Here is a 19,251-nt window from a genome sequence, read left to right on the forward strand (position 1 = left end):
CTATGCCCAATAGTTAAAAGAAAGAAAGAAAGAAAGAGAGAAAGAGAGAAAGAAAGAAAGAAAGAAAGAAGGAAAGAAAGAAAGAAAGAAAGAAAGAAAGAAAGAAAGAAAGAAAGAAATTAAATCAAATCAGGGTGGTGTGGTGGTGCATACCTTTAATCCCAGGACTTGGCAGGCAGACATAGGAAGGTCTCTGTGAGTTTGAGGCCTGTCTAGCCTGCAGAGAGCATCCAGACCAGCAGGACTACAGATGTCTGACTATGTACATAGCTCTTTCTGGGCTGGTACTTACTGTATAGCAGAGACTGGCCTTGAACTTGCATTGGATTCTGCTTCAGCCTCCCACGTGCAGAAATTAAAGGTTTATACCACCACACCCGATTTTTTCTGTGAAGGAAAACTTACCTGTTTGTGCGTTTATGTCATAGCCAAGGACTAATTGCCAAGTTAATTAATTAATTAAATAAATTTGAATATTGTGTTAGTTCGGTTTCTGTTGCTATGATGAAGTGCCATGATCAAATACAACTTGGGGCAGTAAGGGTTTATTTCACCTTACAGCTTTTTGTCTGTCATCCAGAGAAGTCGGGGCAGGAACCTGGAGGCAGGAGCTGATGCAGAAGCCACGGAGAAACAGTGCTTACTGGCTTGCTTCTCGTTGATGCTTGCTCAGCCTGGTTCTGAAAGAACCCACATTGGGCTGGGCCCACCCACATTGCACCACAGACTTGCCAATAGGCCAACTTTATGATGGCATTTAATCGAAGCTCCCTATTCCCCAGCTATGTCTCTAGTCAGAACACATGTATGTGTGTGGTTTGTATGTATTGTATTCACATTCCCACATCTGTGGTGGGTGTGTGTATGCTTTCTTTCCAGCAGCTCCCAAGCCTGATCCTCTGCTTCCCTGAGGTTCCCTTTGCCCTGGACATCTAAAGTCCCGCCTCTGTCTCTCTGCCCAGCCATTGGCTGCCAGCAACCTTATTCACCAATCAAAGCCAACCGGGGGCAGGGACCCTCATCATCCAGAACCAATCCACAACACTATGCTTTGACTCCTGCTCTAATAGAAGCATGTATTTTCCAGCTGAAGACAATTTCTTCAGTTGTGTGACATTTGGAATTCTGGAACCTTTTCAAAGTGTATATAAATGCCAGGGCCCCAAGAGGTGTGGTGGGTGGTTGTCGATCATTCAGAGGACTGCAGTTTGTTAGTGCGCAAAGAAGAAGCAATAGGAGAGAAATTAGATTCAGGGATCTCTATCTCACATCTATCCTTTTTTTCTCTCCTATCTAGTGATAGGGGTGAAATAGGGGTGGGGATGGATGGGAATAAAAGTGGGGGGGGGGAGATCCCACAAAGTAGCAAAGACCAGCTACAAGTGGCAGCGCCCAAACATTGGACTTGAAAGTTAAGGATAAAAATGGGAAATTTTGGGGCTGGGGATTTAGCTCAGTGGTAGAGCGCTTACCTAGGAAGCACAAGGCCCTGGGTTCGGTCCCCAGCTCCGAAAAAAAAGAACCAAAAAAAAAAAATGGGAAATTTTATTTCAGATGCCTTAGAGAAAATGCCAGGAGTGGAGAGGTGGATAATGTCTTGTCAAGAGACCAGCAAAAATGCATTGTGCCTGCTACCACTCCAATACCCCCACTTTGCTCCCAAGAGGGATTTTCTGACTTGTCTTTTACTTTGTATATTCTGTTTCAAAAGAAAAAGTTTCCAAGAATGGCTGAGCAGTTGAAAAACTTGCAGGTGGAAATAGAGAGACCTGAGAAACAAACAAACAAAATGGCTGAGATGGGAAAACCAAGGGAGTGCTTTACTCTCTCATTTCTGACAGAGTTGCAGAATTGACTGTGCAATTGGAGAGGTCAAGGATGGGGATGGAAGCTCCTGGGAGTCACCAGAAAAGAAAACAAAAAGGCTCCATCCTGGTGGCTGAGTGAGAGAGCAGGAGTTTCCCACAGAAGGAAAGAGGGAAAGAAACTCCTGAAGGGCTGTCGGGTCAGATAAAAGCTGACAAATAGAAGGACAATCTGGTGAAACAGCTGTTTAGAAGGAAAGGGTTAATTTCCTGTGTTACCAGAATTAGAGGAAAGGCAGCCCAAGTTTATGAGACCACCTTCAGCTTCCCCAATAGTCATATAACCTGTGCCTGCTAATAGTGTGGAACAAGGTTATGATGAGACGGATGGCATTCTATAGAAATGACAGCTCTAGGGCCTTTTAAAGAGGCTATGATTTTATATGGGATGCATTCACCTTATGTGAAACAATTTCTAAAGAACTGGGCCACTCAAAATAGAATTATTTCCAAAGACTAGAATGGATTGGTGACAGCTGTACTAGAGGCTGGTCCACAGTTGCAATAGTCAACCTGGTGTAGGGAAGAAGCCTCAAATATTGAAGAGCAAAATAGATGAAGGGGAATGCATATAGTCAAAGACCAGCTTCTAGGTGAAGGGCAGTACTGAGATATACAAGAACAGACTCAATCTGATAACACTTGTATAGAACAGTAGTTTAGTAGGTTATAGTAGGTTAGTGGCTTTGAGAGCTTGGGGCAAAGTTGAGCCCAGGAAACAGTTCATCTCATTTACAAAAATTATACAAGATTCTGGAGAAGCAGGCTGCAGAGATGGTTCAGCGGTTAAGAACACCGACTGCGGGGTTGGGGATTTGGCTCAGTGGTAGAGCGCTTACTTAGGAAGCGCAAGGTCCTGGGTTCGGTCCCCAGCCCCGAGGGGGGAAAAAAAAAAAAGAACACCAACTGCTCTTCTAGAGGTCCTGAGTTCAATTCCCAGCAACCACATGGTGGCTCACAACCATCTGTAAAGAGATCTGATGCCCTCTTCTGGTGCATCTGAAGACAGCTACAGTGTACTTATATATAATAAATAAATAAAATCTTTAAAAAAAAGATTCTGGAGAAGCCTTCACTGGTTTTTGACAAAGATTAGGCTCAGCTGTGAATAAAGCCATAACAGACACTGATGTAAGGTATAGAGACCTTGGCGTTTGAAAATTCAAATACCAAATGTAAAAATGTTATTAGACCATTAAAGACTCAAGCAGCACCTACAGAAAAGGCATACAACTGATATTTATTCTAACATGTACCACACTAATACAATAGTTCAAGGTATAGTCTTCGATATCAGAACGCCCAGTGCTTCAGTTGTGGGAAATATGATCATTTGCAAAGAGACTGTGACTAAGTTGCTAAAGGTCTCAGATCTCAAAATGCCTGGTGTGTTAACTTTGAGAAGTACAGCACTTCATACAGAAAAAGGGAATGAGCCATTTATGGGGCAATAGTTCTCTTAAATCTCAATCAGAAACAATGCCCAAGCTTGCCTGGGTGTCTGTTCAATGCTTAAAGGTTGCCACTGGGTTCAGTGTAGATCCAAAAGAGATATTTAAGATCATTTCTTACAGTTGGGAAACAATTTCAGAGGCCTAGCCCAGGGGCCTGCAGCAAAAATTACAAGCCTTTCAGCCAGAGAGTAACATATAGACTGAAAGACCTCCATTCTATGTTAGAGAGCTAATGCATGCTAATGCGGGCAGTGCTCCTCTAGACTTGGCCATAGAGAAACATCTCACACTAGCCCCTAAAGTCAACATTATACAATGACTACTGGAGTGTATGGTCCCTTGCCCTCAGAGACAGTGGGATGAACTTAGAAAGGAGTGGATTGACTTCCCAAAGGACTCTTCGTGCATCCAGGAAGTGTAGATGAAGATTTTAAGTAGGAATTAAAATTATGGGCTATGTAAAAAGAGAGATGCAAACACAGGAGACAGGTTTGCTCGGCTGCTACTGTTACCCACATCAAAGGTAAAGCCACTACAGTAGAGAGAACAGGAGGGTTTGGAAGAACAGGAAAGAAGTGTTCTGGCAAACAGTTGTTAATGATCAGAGGACAAAATTAAAACTGCAAGCAAATGATAGTGAAATAGAAGGTTTGGTGGATACAGGAGTTGTGGCACTATTATCGTTTCACGAAGATCTTGGAATTCAGAATGGCCACTTCCAAAGGTTTATACCAGTTTCTAGGGCTTAGAAAGTTATCTCAGATAAAACAAAGTGTGTGGTGGGTTAAATGTGTGGGACCAGAAGGTCAAATGGGAAAGTTAAGGCATTATGTGGCTGACATAACCATAAATTTATGGGAAAGGGATCTTTTTGCAACAGTGGGACACTCAGATTAATACTCCTGTAATCCTAGAAACAGATGAAAGAAAGGGTAAAATGGTGGGTGCTCCTGAGGAAAATATCACTATATGTCATCAAAAACAACTTCAATGCTGGGCCAGTTGTCCAAACATGGGGCATAACAGAGATTGAGTCTCCAAATTTAAAAGGGAGACCACTGCTGAAGTACCAAAGGCCCTGCCTTAAAATGGTTTACTGATAAACCTAAGTAGAACAATGGCCCTTAACCATGCAGGCACATGAGCAGCCAAGAGACACTGGAGCATAGAAAAAACTGTGGAATTAAATCAACCTACATACTACAAGGATGTGTTAATGTTGGAATGGAAATCGGCAAGTTTTTTGCTGGGGACATGGGTTTGTTTATATTTCCACAGGAGGTAAAAAAAATCTGTGCATACCATCAAAATTGATAAAGATTAGAACTGAGCAGGAGAAGTCTCCTGAAAACCTTGGCCACCGATCTGAAAAGCGCTTATTTCATTGAAAACGTCTGTTTACAATTTCCTGATATACACAGAACAATTTAATGGCTTAAAACAGAAGAGGGGAAATGTAGTAATATTTTTGAGAATTCTGGAACTTTAGTTCTCTCTCTCTCTCTCTCTCTCTCTCTCTCTCTCTCTCTCTCTCTCGTGAGAGGGGGGTGAAATGAAGGGGATAAAGGATGTGAAAAAGAAGAACCTACAAAGTAGCAAAGACCAGCTACAGATCTCGCTGTGTTTTAGGCTAGCCTGGTCTACATATTGAGTTCTAGGACAGCCAAGACTATAGAAGGAAATCCTGTTTAAAAAAAAAAAAAACCCAAAAAAGAAAGGCATCTGTCATCAAGTCTGATGATCTCAGTTTGATCCCAGTACCCACTTAGTGAAAGGAAAGAAATGTATCTGGTAAGTTGCCCTCTGACCTCCACATGACAGTTGCAGTCTCCCACACAGATGCACACCAATGTGTATGTGGGTAGATTTTTCTTTAAAGGACAGAAATTTAAAGGATGGGAGGAGCCTGAACTCAAGGGATAACACGGCATGGACAGTGAGGAGGACATTTGTGGGGATGAGTGACATTAGTGTCCTATGCGTCCCCTCCATCTTCTTGACCTTTTTTTCTGGAGTACTGGGGCTAGAAACCAGAGTCTTCAGCATGCTAGGCAAATGAGGTAACTCTGAGCTATACTCCTACCCATCTTCCCCTTTGAGATAAAACTTCACTGTGTAGTCTCTGCTGGTCCAGAGCTCTCCATGTAAACAAAGCTCTACTGTTTTGTTTTGTTTTTTTAATTTGTTTTGAGACAGTGTCTATACAGTCCTGGCTGTCTAGCAACTCACTATGTATAGACTATGCTGACCTCGAACTAGGAGAGCACTTGACTCTGCCTCCAGAGTGCTGGGGTTAAAGGTCTGCACTACCAAGCCCAACTCATATTTAGCTTTAATTATGTATGAGCACATGTGAATGCAGATGCTCTCAAGAGCCCAGAACAGGGGATGAGGTCTTCTGAAGCTGCAGTTACAGTCACTGGTAACTGGCCTCTCTCTACAAGAGCAGTATTGACTCTTAGCTGATGGGCCATCTCTCCAGCCTGTAGCCATCTTTTTTTTTTTTTTTTTTTTTTAAGAGCATCTTCTGTTGCTCTGGATGGGTTCAAATTATGTAGAGGAAGATGACCTTGAACTTCTGACCCCATGAGTACTGGGATGACTGGAACATCCTAGACCTAGGAATCAAACCCAGAGCTTCCTTCAATGTTAAGAACTTTCCTGAGTTGCCATCTCTAGCCCTTATTTTTCAGTAAGTACACTCATGTTCATATTAATTAAATTGCAACTATATGTCAGTTTTTAAAAGTGGTTCGTGCGAGGATCAATGATGGCTGTGTGCCATTAATCGGAGACCATAATTCATTCTGTCACCTTGATGTCCGCCCCCGCAAAACATTAAACTGCTTTTTCTAATCTGCGCCAAGTGAGAAACTGAAATGAGTGGGAGGGGCGGTAACTATTTTCACTTTTGTCTTCCTGTTTTTTTCAGAGCCTGGGAAAGAAGTCAGAATTTCCAATCTTTTCCAATTCCCACATGATTTCCTAATTTAGAGAAAATAAGTCTTTCTCCATGTGCTAAAGCCTCCTCTGCCCCCCACCCCGCCTCCTCCTTCTGGCATTGTGGAGGGAGCCTGATGTGTTGATTCCTCCAGCCAGTGTCCCCAGACTCAATCTGCACACCCGCCCTTGGCTTAGATGGCAATTTTCTCTCCCTACAAAAGCTTTCATCACTGGAGCTCAGGCTCCTGGGAGGCCTTCAAGGAGATGCTCAAGTGGTGTGACCCTGGCTAGCTCCGGAGATCCCTAGGGATCTGAACCTTAGCAGACAGGACCTATCTGTGGAGGCGAAGCCCTGGAGCTCTTCCAGCATTCATTGCTCTCAGGGACTCTTAGAGGTACAGGTGTCTACCTCGGTCCCCTCTACACCAAGGCCTCAGTCAAGCCTTGATGAAGCATGCTTTGGGAAGCACTCCTGCGCGCAGCCGGATCTAGGTTGGGAGCATATGGCCTGTAACGCGCGGCGGTCCCCAGAAGGCCCTGCACGAGTAGGAAAACGTGTGGAATTCAGTCACTGTGCTCCGCGGAAGCAGCAGGCCTGAGCCTCTCCTTGTGCAGGGCGAATGGCCGCAGCCTGCCAGCAGCCCGGGCTCTGCTCCAGACCAGGCCAGGGTGACATCACCAAACTCTTGAGATCAGAGCGGGGCGGGGAACGGGACCCGAAATCCCCTAAAAACAGAGTGAGTAATCGCGGGCCCGCCCTCCAGGCGGGGCCCGGACACGGAGCGAACCGCGCTGCGTAGTCCGGGAGCGGCTTGCAGTCGGGCGGGCCTCAGGACGAATAGCCTCGGCGTCCTACCGCCGCGCTCCGGTGTCCCCGCCCGCGCGCCGCACACCTTCCGCGCCCAGCGTGAGTTGCGCACCTGCTCTCGGCCCCCACGCGCGTCGGTGGCGGCGGCGCAGCGCGCAGGCGCGGCCGGATTCCGGGCAGTGACGCGACGACGGGCGCGCGCCGCGCATTTCCGCCTCTGGCGAATGGCTTCGCTTTAGCGCGCCGTGGGCTCAGCTGCGACCCCGGCCCCGCCCCCGGGACCCTGGCCATGGACGGTGAGGCTGCCCTCTGGCCCGCGGGACGGCTGCCCTAGAGTTCCGGGACCTGCGGCGGGATCCCCCTCGCGCCGTCTTCCGCCCCTTTCTGCGCCGCGGGTTGCTGCGCAGGGAGCGGCAGGCCGGATGGTGGCACGGGGCGGGGCGGGCTGCGAGGGGTCTGACTCAGTTGCCCCTCTCAGTGGAGGGCGCCTTGACTCAATGTCCCTCCTGGGTGGGAGTACGGGTGAATCTTGACTCAGTTTCCTCCGGCTTCCCCCCCCCACCCACTGTGTCGATGCGATTAGTTCTGGCTTCCTTTCCGTGTAAGGGAGAAAGTATCTGACTCAGTATCCCCCGAAAAGGAGAGGGGGTAGAACCCTTCCTCAGTGTCACTTATGAACGTAAAACAGGCTCTGACTCAGTTTCCCCGGGCAAAGGAATACCTCTGTGCCCCTTTTCTCTAGTAGAGAGATGCTTTTGCCTTCTTTACCTGGCCTCTTTCAGGGCAGGTCTTAGGATCTTGGCTCAGTTTCCTTTGGAGGCATTCCCTGGTGAGGGTGGGTACTGGAGTTTATTGACAGTGTGCCTTGTCTTTCCCTTTCAGATCTGTTTCCCCTCATCTTTCCCTCAGGTAAGTGGACCATCCTTCCTCAGTAGGTAGGGGCTGTCCTGGAGTAGGGGCCATGGGGGCAGCACCTAATGGCTGACCGTATCACCCACAGAGCCAGCCCAGGCTTCTGGGCCATATGTGGAGATCATTGAGCAGCCCAAGCAGCGGGGCATGCGTTTCCGTTACAAGTGCGAGGGCCGCTCTGCAGGCAGTATTCCTGGGGAGAGAAGCACAGATACCACTAAGACGCACCCCACCATCAAGGTAAGCAAGAGCCCCCAGGGGTGTCGGGGTGGGGACACAGATGTGGTGGAAGGCACTGTGGAGCCCCAGCAGACTTGCCTCCTTGCCACCGCGCCCCGTGTCTAGGAGCCAGATTTGGGATTGCTGGCCTCTAAAGTACTCTGTACTTTGGACAGATCAATGGCTACACGGGACCAGGAACAGTTCGAATCTCCCTGGTCACCAAAGACCCACCTCACCGGCCTCATCCACATGAACTTGTGGGGAAGGACTGCCGGGATGGCTTCTATGAGGCTGAACTCTGCCCAGACCGATGCATCCACAGGTGAGTCTGAATAGATAGGCTGGGGGTAGTGTGAGGTCAGGGTAGGTAGGGGGCAGGGTAAGAGCAGGCTGGGCCAGGCAGCTGTTACAAAGTTACACTTTTCTAAACACTGGCAGAATCCAGAGTCCTTGCTCTGTCCCCAGGTCTGCAAACAGACCCCCTTTGTCTTAAATTCGCTAACAGATGGGAACTCTTTATCTTGGAGCGACAGATCCTTTATGACTGGATAGCCCAGTCCCTTAGGCTCTTGTATCAGAAAGTCCGTAATGGACTCTCCTAGAGCTTAAATACCAGTTGGTAAAACCAGGGGACAGTTGTACAAACAGATAGAAAAGATACTAGTGGAGAATTATAATTTCCATGATGAAAAGAAAACACAGTAATAAATTAGAAGGAGGAGGAGGCTGGTCTCGTGGCATAGGGACAGAGTCTCATATAGCTGAAGCTGGCCTTGCACTCATGAGGGTTCACCTACCTCCTCTTCTCAACTCCAAGGGTAATAGGCGCGTAGCACCATGTCCTGTTACGTAGGTCTCATGACTTTGGGTTGGAAGATTGCAGAAGGCCTCTGTGCTAACACTCAAATGGTGAGAAAAAGCAGACAAGCCCAAAAGAACATTGCATGCACAAGAAAGAAGTATGGTGACCTGGAAAAGGGACTAAGTTTAGTGTGCTCAGGGACGGGACAGGAAGGCCCTGTGGCTGAGGCTAGGACACTGACTTGGGGGCTGGTGTGGGCCAGGTCCCTCAGAGACTCGCCAGTGGGTAAGGAGTGGGTTCATTGTAGCACAGTGGGAAGCCTTGAGCTGTGAGCTGAGGAGTGGGAAGAGGGTGTTCTTTTGGAGACACAGAACTAATGCCTGAGGCCTCAGCTTCCAGAACCTGGGGATCCAGTGTGTGAAGAAGCGAGACCTGGAGCAAGCCATTAGCCAGCGCATCCAGACCAACAATAACCCCTTTCAAGGTAGGAGCAAGGGGCAGGACATAGCCTGCCTGTGGTGCACATTCTGCCACCTTCCCTGGGCCTCTGGCGCTCCTCACCCTCCATGACCAACCCAACAGTACAAGTGGAACCTCGCTGCCAGCATGGTACACACTCACATGCTACCGTTGAGAGTCAGGCCTAGAAAGGGGTGGTGTATTCAGGTCCCAGTAGAGCCGTGATGGGTCTAGGATTTTGTCTTCCTCCCCTTAGACTTCTGTTTTATATATCCTCAAATCACCTTCCTCTTCCCTCAGAGCTCCCTGCCCTCCCCATGCCTTCCACCACTTTTTTTTTTTTTTTGACAGTTCCCATAGAGGAGCAGCGCGGGGACTATGACTTGAATGCGGTCCGCCTCTGCTTCCAGGTGACAGTGCGGGACCCATCAGGCAGGCCCCTCCGCCTGACCCCTGTCCTCTCGCATCCGATTTTTGATAACCGTAAGTGGCCAGCTGCAGTAAGGGGAGAGGGTGGGCTTGGGAAGAGAATGGGGCTGGGGTGGGTGTGGCCTTGCTGCAGGGGGCAGGGCAGAGAAGACCCAGAGCTGCCTCTGTGGGAAGCTTGCAGGATGCCCTGGAGTTGGATGGGAAGTGACTGTTTTCCATATCTTGTGTTGAGATGCTGGTGTGCCAAGAACTGTGCTCATGACTTTAGGAAACCAGATAAGGCTAGACAGCAGTAAATGAACATTAGTAGCTCACAGGAAGCTCTGATGACCTGGGCTGACACTGATGGATTGCAGTCTTTAGCAAGCAGCAGAGCAAATGAAAATAGAAGGGCTTTAAAATCCTAAGGACTGGAAACCAGTATGAACTGGAAGTGAGGAGCAGAGGGCTCATTGCCAAGGCAGGGATGAACCAAAAGCTGAAACTCTGAAGCTCAGGTGGAAGGAGACAGATGTGGCCAGTGTCTCCTCTGGACTGGAAGGTCTGTGAGGGACGGAAATGCAGCCTTCCGTGTCCCTCTTACCTAGAGCCGAGCTACAAGCACTGCAGGGAGACTGTGGTGAACTGGCTGACCTGAAGAGCAGACAGCAGAAGGTCTGCAGAAGTGTAGTCACAGGCTGTGGGCGACCTTGACACACGGCTGGGCTGGGCGTGACTGTTACGGCTCCTTCGGGGTACCCTGAGACCTCTGATGTTTCAGGTGCCCCCAACACTGCCGAGCTCAAGATCTGCCGAGTAAACCGGAACTCTGGGAGCTGCCTTGGTGGGGATGAGATCTTCTTGCTGTGTGACAAAGTGCAGAAAGGTACACGTTGGACTCTGTGCACCGAGAGGGGAGGGGAGAGGCTGAGCAGGGGTGATGAGTGCCAGCTACCTCAGTGACTTCAGGGGAAGCGGGAGATGTCACAGGGAAAAGCATCAGGTGCTGAGGACAACAGTCTGTCGGGGGTCACACATACTAACCCGTACTGCTGCTGTCTCCTGCAGAAGACATTGAGGTGTATTTCACGGGACCTGGCTGGGAGGCACGAGGCTCCTTTTCTCAAGCCGATGTGCACCGGCAAGTGGCCATTGTGTTCCGAACTCCCCCATACGCTGACCCTAGCCTGCAGGCTCCTGTGCGAGTGTCCATGCAGCTTCGGCGGCCTTCTGATCGGGAGCTCAGTGAGCCCATGGAGTTCCAGTACTTGCCAGACACAGGTATGAGGCTGGGAGGCCGGTACCACAGCCACTGCCCAGCTAGGAGAACGCTCAGGGATGGATGTCTGGGGCCAGCACAGGATTGTACATGCTGTGGTTCAGAGCACGGATATTTCTGTCAAAGACAGACCACATATACCATGGTGGTCACATAAGACTACACTGGCTAATGACACAGGTGTCTCTGTGTGCATATTTCTGTAATAAGCTGGGTACTCCAGCAGCATGTGTAACCAGAGAACCCATGCATGAAGATAGATGGCTCTCGTTAACTGGCCAGTCAGCCTTGCTGATTCAAGGCATGGTGGCTGACCTTTAATCTCAGCACTTAGGAGGCAAAGGCAGGTAAATCTCTGTGAGTTTGAGACCAGCCTGGTCTACATAACAAGTTCCAGGCAAGCAAGGGCTACATAGTGAGATCTTGTCTCAAATGAATAAATACTTAAGTAGACAGACAGACAGACAGACAGACAGACAGACAGACAGGCAAGGTGGTTGGAGGTGGAGAGGTGGCTGAGTGGTTAGGAGTACTTGCTGTTCTTCCAGAGGACCCAGGTTTCATTCCTAGCACCCACACGGTGCCTGGCAACCGTCTCTAAGTCTATTTTCAGGGCGCCTAACATTTGAACTCTACAGGCACCGGGCATGCAGGTATTGCGCATAGACAGGAGCAGGTCAACGGTCATACGCTAAGTACATCTTGGAAACAATCAGGTGGGGAGTGGTAGAGGAAGACGCCCAGTATCAAGCTTTGACCTTGACAGCTCTTGCACACATCTGCACATACATGCATGCACCTCCATGAACACGGACACACACCACACACATACATACTATACTAAGACAGATGTTCCTACAATGACAGATGCCAAACAGCATGTCTAAAGATGTGTCCCCATTGTTAAAGAACATGTAAGTCATTATCCACTTATTTAACAGTGACACCCACCTTACTCAGCTCTGTCTGCTAGATCTGCCCTGGGAGAGCGCTTCCATAAAGGACTTAAGACTCTCAGCTCTTTAACAGGAAGATTTAGCTGAACTCACCAGCAGTTAGAGGCAGTGGCACATCCGAGCCAGGGTCACTTGACTCTGTGGATTTTTTGCCACTTTGTGTCTTGTCACTGCCATGTGACCCAGCTTCATTTTGCCCAATGCTTAATGAACAACCAGGGCCTGTCCCACGTGCTATACATAAGAAATCAAATGAGATAGGACCCGGAGAGACGGTTAAGAGCACGGTGAATGCATGTGGTGCACAGACGTGCTGACAAAACACCATACACAGTAGCAAAAGTAGTATCATTTCTTTTTTTTAAGATTTATTTTATGAATGTGAGTACACTGTAGTTGTCTTCAGACACACCAGAAGAGGGCATCGGATTCCATTACAGATGGTTGTGAGCCACCATATGGTTGTTGGGATTTGAACTCAGGACCTCTGGAAGAACAGTCAGTGCTCTTAACCGCTGAGCCACCTCTGCAGCCCTGTTTTGTTTGTTTAATGAGACAGATTCCCTACCCTTTACAAGCTCAGTTGGGAGACAGATTTGTAAATGATGTACCAACAAGAAGGGGCCGGGACAGGGAGCTGAAGTTGGCGATGGTGTCATTTACCTGGGAGGAAAACCCAAAGTGCATTTTTCATGCTAGTGGCCTAGTCCTAGAAGGACAGGGGTGTTGGGGAGTACACAGCTTGCTCAGGGACATCATGCTGGAAGCTGTCTTCAGGCAGTGAGCAAGCACAGACGGGGTGGTCCTGTTGGGCTTAGGCATGTCTGAGGCTTCATTCTGAAAGCAGCAGGGATGCATTTAAGATTCTTTCCTTCTTTTTTTTCAAAAGATTTATTTATTTATAGAGTACTCTGTAGCTGTCATCAGATCCTGTTACAGATGACTGGATTGCTGGGAATTGAACTTAGGACCTCTGGAAGAGCAGTCAGTGCTCCTAACCGATGAGCCATCTCTCCAGCTCACATTTAAGATGTCTAAGCAGAGAGTTGATGTGAGCAAATCTGGAAGCTTAGTCTGGCCCCTCTGAGCAGAGTTTTAGAGGTGGAGAGGGGCAGGGATATAGCCTAATGAGGGCCTGCCCTGCCTAGCAAGCACGAGGCCTTGGATTCAATCCCCGGTAACCCCCAAGCCAGGCGTGGTGCTGACACTTGTGACCCAGCATTGGGGAGGTGGAGACAGGAGGATCAGAAGTTCAGGGTCAGTCTCTGCTACACAGTAAGTTTGATGCCGTCCAAGGCCACATGAGATCTTGTCTCAGAAAAGACGTAGAGACTTGACAAGATGCTGTGAGTAAAGACAGACAACTGATCTGAGCACCTCTGGTTAACCCACACGATCAAAGGAGACAATTGACTCTCACACATTCTCCGACCTCTTGCTGCAACACGTAAATGTAATAAACTAGTTTTTCCCCTGTGGGGGAGTGGGAAGGTTGAGAAGCTTCACCAGCTCTAAGGTTGGACATGGGGATCCTGGCACTTTCTGTTGTTTTTGTTTTGTTTTTGAGACAAGGTTTCTCTGAATCCTGGTACCTTTTTTTTTTTTTTCCTTGTCTCAAGTTTATTTGTAAAAACAGCATAGGACACTGGTCATCTGCAGATAGTGTGTAGGTGGGTGTGTCACAGCAGTCCATCTGTCTTCACACTGGCAGGAGCCTGTTCTATGGGGCCTTCACAGGGGCCTGGGCACCCTTGGGAGCCTGGGCTGGAGCTTTGGCCTCTGCCTTGGTTTGAACCTTGGGCTTTGGTTGGCAGAGCCTACGACCCTTGGCCATGTAGCTTCGTTCGAATCTTCTTCCCAAGCTTGAGGTGAGCGATGAAAGCCAGACGGCTGAGTTTGCGGCTGGAGCCCTTTGGCATCTTGGGCTTGACAGCCTGAGGCTTCACGAGGGCCTTGATGGCCTCTGCTCGTGCACTCACGGCCTTGGCATTGTTGGCCTGCATCTTCTTCAGACCTTTCTTGTTGTGCTTCTTGGCAAAGCGCATGTTCCTCAGAAACTTGGGGTCGACCCCCTTAAGAGATTGGTATCTTTGTGACCGGGGTTTCTTGATGCCATTTCTGTGCCATTTGCAGGACTGGTTGTGTGTGGTGTGGTTCTTGGACTTGGCCATGTCTGCACAGTAAGCCCCGGCTCCCCCTGGTACCTTTTAAGGTCACCTTTTTGATAATTAAATCTCACGTGTGCTTACTCAACCCCACCTCCCTCCAGCGGCCAGGAGGAAAGCCAGCACATAGTAGGTGCTTGGCAAGCTGTGTTGAGTTAGGATTGGAGGATTGAAGGGAAAAAATGATAGCTCCAGTTTCCAGTTTTGGTGCCAGGACAGACGGGGAGACACAGGAAAAAACTAGTAGTTTGGTATGAAGTTCGCTTAGGAGGCATGCAGCTGGGGCGTTCTACATAATTCTGAAGTTTCAAACTAAAAGAAGACGCCATTAACTGCAATGAGTCTGGAGTCTTAGGCTACCCTGTGATGCCCTGCCCACAGTGCTTCCCTCTCTGCCTAGGTAGATACTTAGGTGAGCAGCTCGAATGGCACTCTCAGGCTCTTGTGCCCCAGAGCAGGGCTCCTCTACTCAGCAACCCCAGGAGTCAAGACCAACCAACAAGGCCGGGTGTGGTGGCGCACGCCTTTAGTCACAGCACTTTGGAGGCAAAGGCAGGTGAATCTCAGTGAGTTTGAAGTCAGCCTGGTCTAGTCTCCATAGTTCCAGGACAGCCAGGAGTGAGACTGTCTCAAAAAACAAAGCAGGGAAGAAAATTGAGCCGACAGACCCTTCTCCAAAAGTCACGCATCTTTTTAAGTGGTTGGGAGATGAGGTCTTAGACAAATATGACCCCACTACTCTCCTGAAGAGCCCATGGGAGAACCGCAGCCCAGCTAACAAGAGTAAACCCACCGTCCATATTGCTTTCCCAGACGATCGCCACCGGATTGAAGAAAAACGCAAAAGGACCTACGAGACCTTCAAGAGCATCATGAAGAAGAGTCCTTTCAATGGTGAGATGGGGAGAGCCTGAGGGAGAAAAGTGGGCAGGTGGGCCAAGCTCCAGAATCAGTGAGAGGAGACCTAGGATCTGAAAGCTGACCTAGCTTTTGCCCTGTAGGACCAACTGAACCCCGGCCTCCACCCCGACGTATTGCTGTGCCTTCCCGAGGCCCAACTTCTGTCCCCAAGCCAGGTAAGGAAGTCCTTTTGTCCTTCTAGAATGAGGGTCTCGTTTATTCAGACTGAAGTATCTTCTAGAAGGGAACAGAACAGACACTAGTCTCACCTGCAGAGTTCTGAAACCTGCTCTCTATGGGGCCTGTGCTTCTCGGGGTGAGGCCTGGGTCTCTGCCAGGACCATCCAGGGAGCGGTGCAGATGTGGACTCTTGGGCTCTGTCACAGACTGATAAACTCAAGGCTTTGAAAGTGGGGCACAAGAACTAGCCATTTCCTGAGGGTGCTATTGGCTCCAGTTAAACCCTGAGCCCTTTATTCCCTGCTACTCAGGAGAGTGTGGCAAGAGGGTCACGGGTTCAAGGCCATCCTGGACTACAAGGTTATTAAATTTAAGGTCAGTCTGAAGAACCCTGTCTCAAGTTTAAAAGTAAAAGCAGGATAAGAACAGCTCAGAGGTAGAGGCCTTGCCTGGCACAGAGGCCCCAGATTCAATACTTGGTACCAAGGGATTAAATAATCCCTGCAGATACAGACATCGGAAATGTCTCTGCCCTCAGCTCTCTATTGAATTTAGAAAGAAGAAATCACCTCTAAAGTAATAAGTTGTGGGGCTGGAGAGATGGCTCAATTAAGGGCGCTTGGTTTCTGTTCTCAGCACCTGCTTGCCGGCCCCAGCTGCAGCGCTAGGGGAGCCAGTGCCTCCTTTGGTCTCTGAGGGCACTGCATGCAGTGCATACAGAAAAGCAGGAAGGCACACACAGACAAAGACTTTTTAACAAGTCATGGGCTGTGAGTGCTGGCAAGTGGCTCAGAAAAGTAGCACATGCCCATCACCAAGCCCACGTTCCATGCTTTACCCTCAGCTGGCCTTGCCGCTGTAATACGAGAACATTAAAAGGTCAGGAGTGAGAGCTTTAGACCGCTGGTAGTTAGGGAACACCTCAGTGTGTCCCCTACAGGCCTGGTCAGTTTGGTTCCCTAGAGAGGGAGGGATTGTAAGCACCAGAGAGCCGGGCTAGGTGGAGGCAGAGGGGCTGTGCAAGTCTCTCTCTCTCCCTCGCTGTTTCTGATCCTTGTTCCTTGCTTTTTCTCCAGCACCCCAGCCCTATGCCTTTTCAACATCCCTCAGCACCATCAACTTTGATGAGTTTTCCCCCATGGTGTTACCACCTGGGCAGATCTCAAACCAGGCCTTGGCCCTGGCACCATCCTCTGCCCCAGTCCTGGCCCAGACCATGGTCCCCTCCTCAGCCATGGTACCAAGTCTGGCTCAGCCCCCAGCTCCTGTCCCAGTTCTAGCCCCAGGTCCTCCCCAATCCCTGTCTGCACCTGTTCCAAAGAGCACCCAGGCAGGGGAAGGCACCCTGTCTGAAGCCCTGCTACACCTGCAGTTCGATGCTGATGAAGACTTGGGGGCCTTGCTTGGCAACAACACAGACCCAGGAGTGTTCACAGACCTGGCATCTGTCGACAACTCAGAGTTTCAGCAGCTTCTGAACCAGGGTGTGGCCATGTCCCACTCCACAGCTGAGCCCATGCTGATGGAGTACCCTGAAGCTATAACTCGCCTGGTGACAGGATCCCAGAGGCCCCCTGATCCAGCTCCTGCAACCCTGGGGACCTCAGGGCTTCCCAATGGCCTCTCAGGGGATGAAGACTTCTCCTCCATTGCGGACATGGACTTCTCAGCTCTTCTGAGTCAGATCAGCTCCTAAGGCACTGATGGTGACCCTGCTCAGAGTGGGGCACTGAAGCCTTCCTGAAGCATGTACAGATTCTGGGGAGTGTGCACCAACTGCCCCCAACTTCTTTGGGTGATATCTCCTGGGGGTGGCACATTTTATTCTTTTATCAGCAATATCTCACTCTCTTTTTGGAGGTGCTTAAGCAGAAGCATTAACTTCCCTGAAGTGGAGCTAGGAGGACTCGGGCTCTTCCCCTGTACGATAGTCGGCTCTTCTTTTGGTAGGGAACTCTTGAGACCCTGCTTCCATCCTCCAGCTTCTAGCACTCTCCTAGAGAGGGGCAGACTGGAGCTGTGGCCTTCAGGCCGTAAAGCCTTATATCCAGTGTCTTCCTCGACATGGATCCCTGCACACCTTGATCCAAAGCAACGCTCCTAGGAGCAGCCCCCATGAGGTCTGCCTGACACCAGCATTTGAGGGGCCACTTTTCTGTCCTGTGGAGCTCCTGCCCTGCCAACTCTCCATGCTGAGCAGTGGCTGAGGGGACCAGGAGGGGACATTGCTGGCTGCCTTCAGGACCGTGAGGCTGTTTGGTTTGAGACATCCCTGCTTCCCCTTTCTCAAGTGCCTTAATAGCAGGGCAAATTGAGTAGAGTCAGGAGGGCAGACCAGACCTCAGCCATAAGACAGTCTTTACTCAAAAAGCTATTGGACTCTTGCTCTTTCTAGCTCTGAACTAATAAATGTATTACCACGCTGGCCAGAGAGTAGCCGTCTTTCAGCAAACACTGAACTCATTGCTGGTCACTTTGGGTTGGATGATGGTGAAAGAATTGACTGGACTGTCATCCGGGAACCTGGGACCTGAGGATGCCTGCAAACCCTTGATTCCCATCTGACAAATGTTACAGCAACTAGGGCAGGGGTCCTGCTGCAAAAGGCCCAGTAGGGGTGGAGTTCTTTAATTTTTAAAGATTTATTTATTTATTATGATTAAGAATACCAGAAGAGGGCACCAGATCTCATTATAGATGGTTGTGAGCCACCATGTGGTTACTGGGATTTGAACTCAGGACCTCTGGAAGAGCACACAGTGCTCTTAACCGCTGAGCCATCTCTCCAGCCCAGAGGTGGAGTTCTTTCACATAATCTAGAGCCTTCTTACTCCAGGAGTTAGGTCAGCAGAGACATGGAACAGCCTGGTAGGAGAGGTGACAGTGAAACTATCCTGGGAGTGATGAAGGACACTGCATAGCGGTTGGGAAGGTTTGCCATTAGCTCAGGTTGAAAACAGCCATTTTGCATCTCTAGTGATCAAGGTCGGTTTGAGAGCTTACTGAGTTTGAGACCAGCCTGAGTTATGTGCCACACTGTCTCAAAACAGCTGTTCATATCCCCACTCCCAAAAAGCGTGGCGTGGTGGTTCATGCCTTTGATCCTAGCCCTCCAGAGGCAAAGGCACAAAGATATGTCAAGACCTTGTCTATTCAGGAAGATCCTGTCTCAGAAAAACAAAACAAAAACCCGTCTGCCCCAGTACTTTTGATACCGTGTACCAGGAGGATACCTAAAACCTTAACTCACAGCCTCAGGAACCTAAACAAAGACCAAGTGTAGCTCATTTGCTAAAGCTGGACATACTTCCGGTTTTGTCTTGTACAAGCTAAATAGGCCAGGCTTCTCAGATGCGCATGCGCCCTGCGAGCACTCAGCGCTGGGGGCGCTGCAACGCGGTGGGGAACCCCCTATGCTGAGAGGTCTGTAAGTGCATAGAGGGCAAGCTGCAATAGTTAGACCCTTGGGAATAGGCCCTCGTGCCGAGCCCAATAGATATTCTCTGAGGGAGAAGATGCGGTGAGACAGCAAACGTTGGGGAAGTGGAAGACGCTCATGGTCTCCTAACAAATCCTGGGTGAACATGCTTAGGGGGCGGGCCTAGAGGCGGGTCTGAAGCAAGGGCTGTATAATACCTGAGGACCCAGCTAAACTCAGCTCCAGATTGGGCAGAACCCGATCTCTCCTTGGCTCATTTTGGAATCAGACCCAGGCAACCTTGCATTCGAGCTGTGCTACGAGCAAGGACCCCCTGAAAGTGAGGCAGCTTGAAGCCCAAGGGCATCCTTCAGCGGTGCTTAGTACAGATTCTTAGCCTCGGTTTAGGCAGTGCCTTGCTCTTGACTTTCCCAGTGTCCTGCAGTGGCTGGCCTCTGATGACCCCCGGAAGCCCTCTTT

The 19,251-nt window shown here is 49.5% G+C and overlaps 1 protein-coding gene across 2 annotated transcripts; it reads left to right on the forward strand.

Moving 5' to 3' along the window:
- The first annotated feature begins 7,298 nt into the window (after nucleotides 1-7,298).
- Rela (RELA proto-oncogene, NF-kB subunit) lies at nucleotides 7,299-17,778 on the forward strand. Of its 2 annotated transcripts, NM_199267.2 has the most exons (11): nucleotides 7,299-7,366; nucleotides 7,953-7,979; nucleotides 8,071-8,222; nucleotides 8,378-8,526; nucleotides 9,399-9,490; nucleotides 9,817-9,948; nucleotides 10,655-10,759; nucleotides 10,942-11,154; nucleotides 15,087-15,167; nucleotides 15,275-15,349; nucleotides 16,430-17,778. In NM_199267.2, exons 1-11 carry the CDS (start codon nucleotides 7,360-7,362, stop codon nucleotides 17,047-17,049), a joined length of 1,653 nt encoding a protein of 550 aa, NP_954888.1. In that variant the 5' UTR covers nucleotides 7,299-7,359; the 3' UTR covers nucleotides 17,050-17,778. The 2 variants fall into 2 exon arrangements, with proteins under 2 accessions (NP_954888.1, XP_038935449.1); XM_039079521.2 differs by lacking the exons at nucleotides 7,299-7,366; nucleotides 7,953-7,979; nucleotides 9,399-9,490 and having other exon boundaries at nucleotides 8,095-8,222.
- The last annotated feature ends 1,473 nt before the right edge of the window (nucleotides 17,779-19,251 follow it).

Source organism: Rattus norvegicus, chromosome 1, assembly GCF_036323735.1.
Source record: "Rattus norvegicus strain BN/NHsdMcwi chromosome 1, GRCr8, whole genome shotgun sequence".
NCBI lineage: Eukaryota > Metazoa > Chordata > Mammalia > Rodentia > Muridae > Rattus > Rattus norvegicus.

What these genes read in the sequence shown, in the direction of transcription:
- Rela (NM_199267.2), top strand. An exon ending in CCAGACCGATGCATCCACAG is followed by an intron (nt 8,527 to 9,398) that starts GTGAGTCTGAAT and finishes CTGAGGCCTCAG; the next exon opens with CTTCCAGAACCTGGGGATCC. An exon ending in GTGTGACAAAGTGCAGAAAG is followed by an intron (nt 10,760 to 10,941) that starts GTACACGTTGGA and finishes TGTCTCCTGCAG; the next exon opens with AAGACATTGAGGTGTATTTC.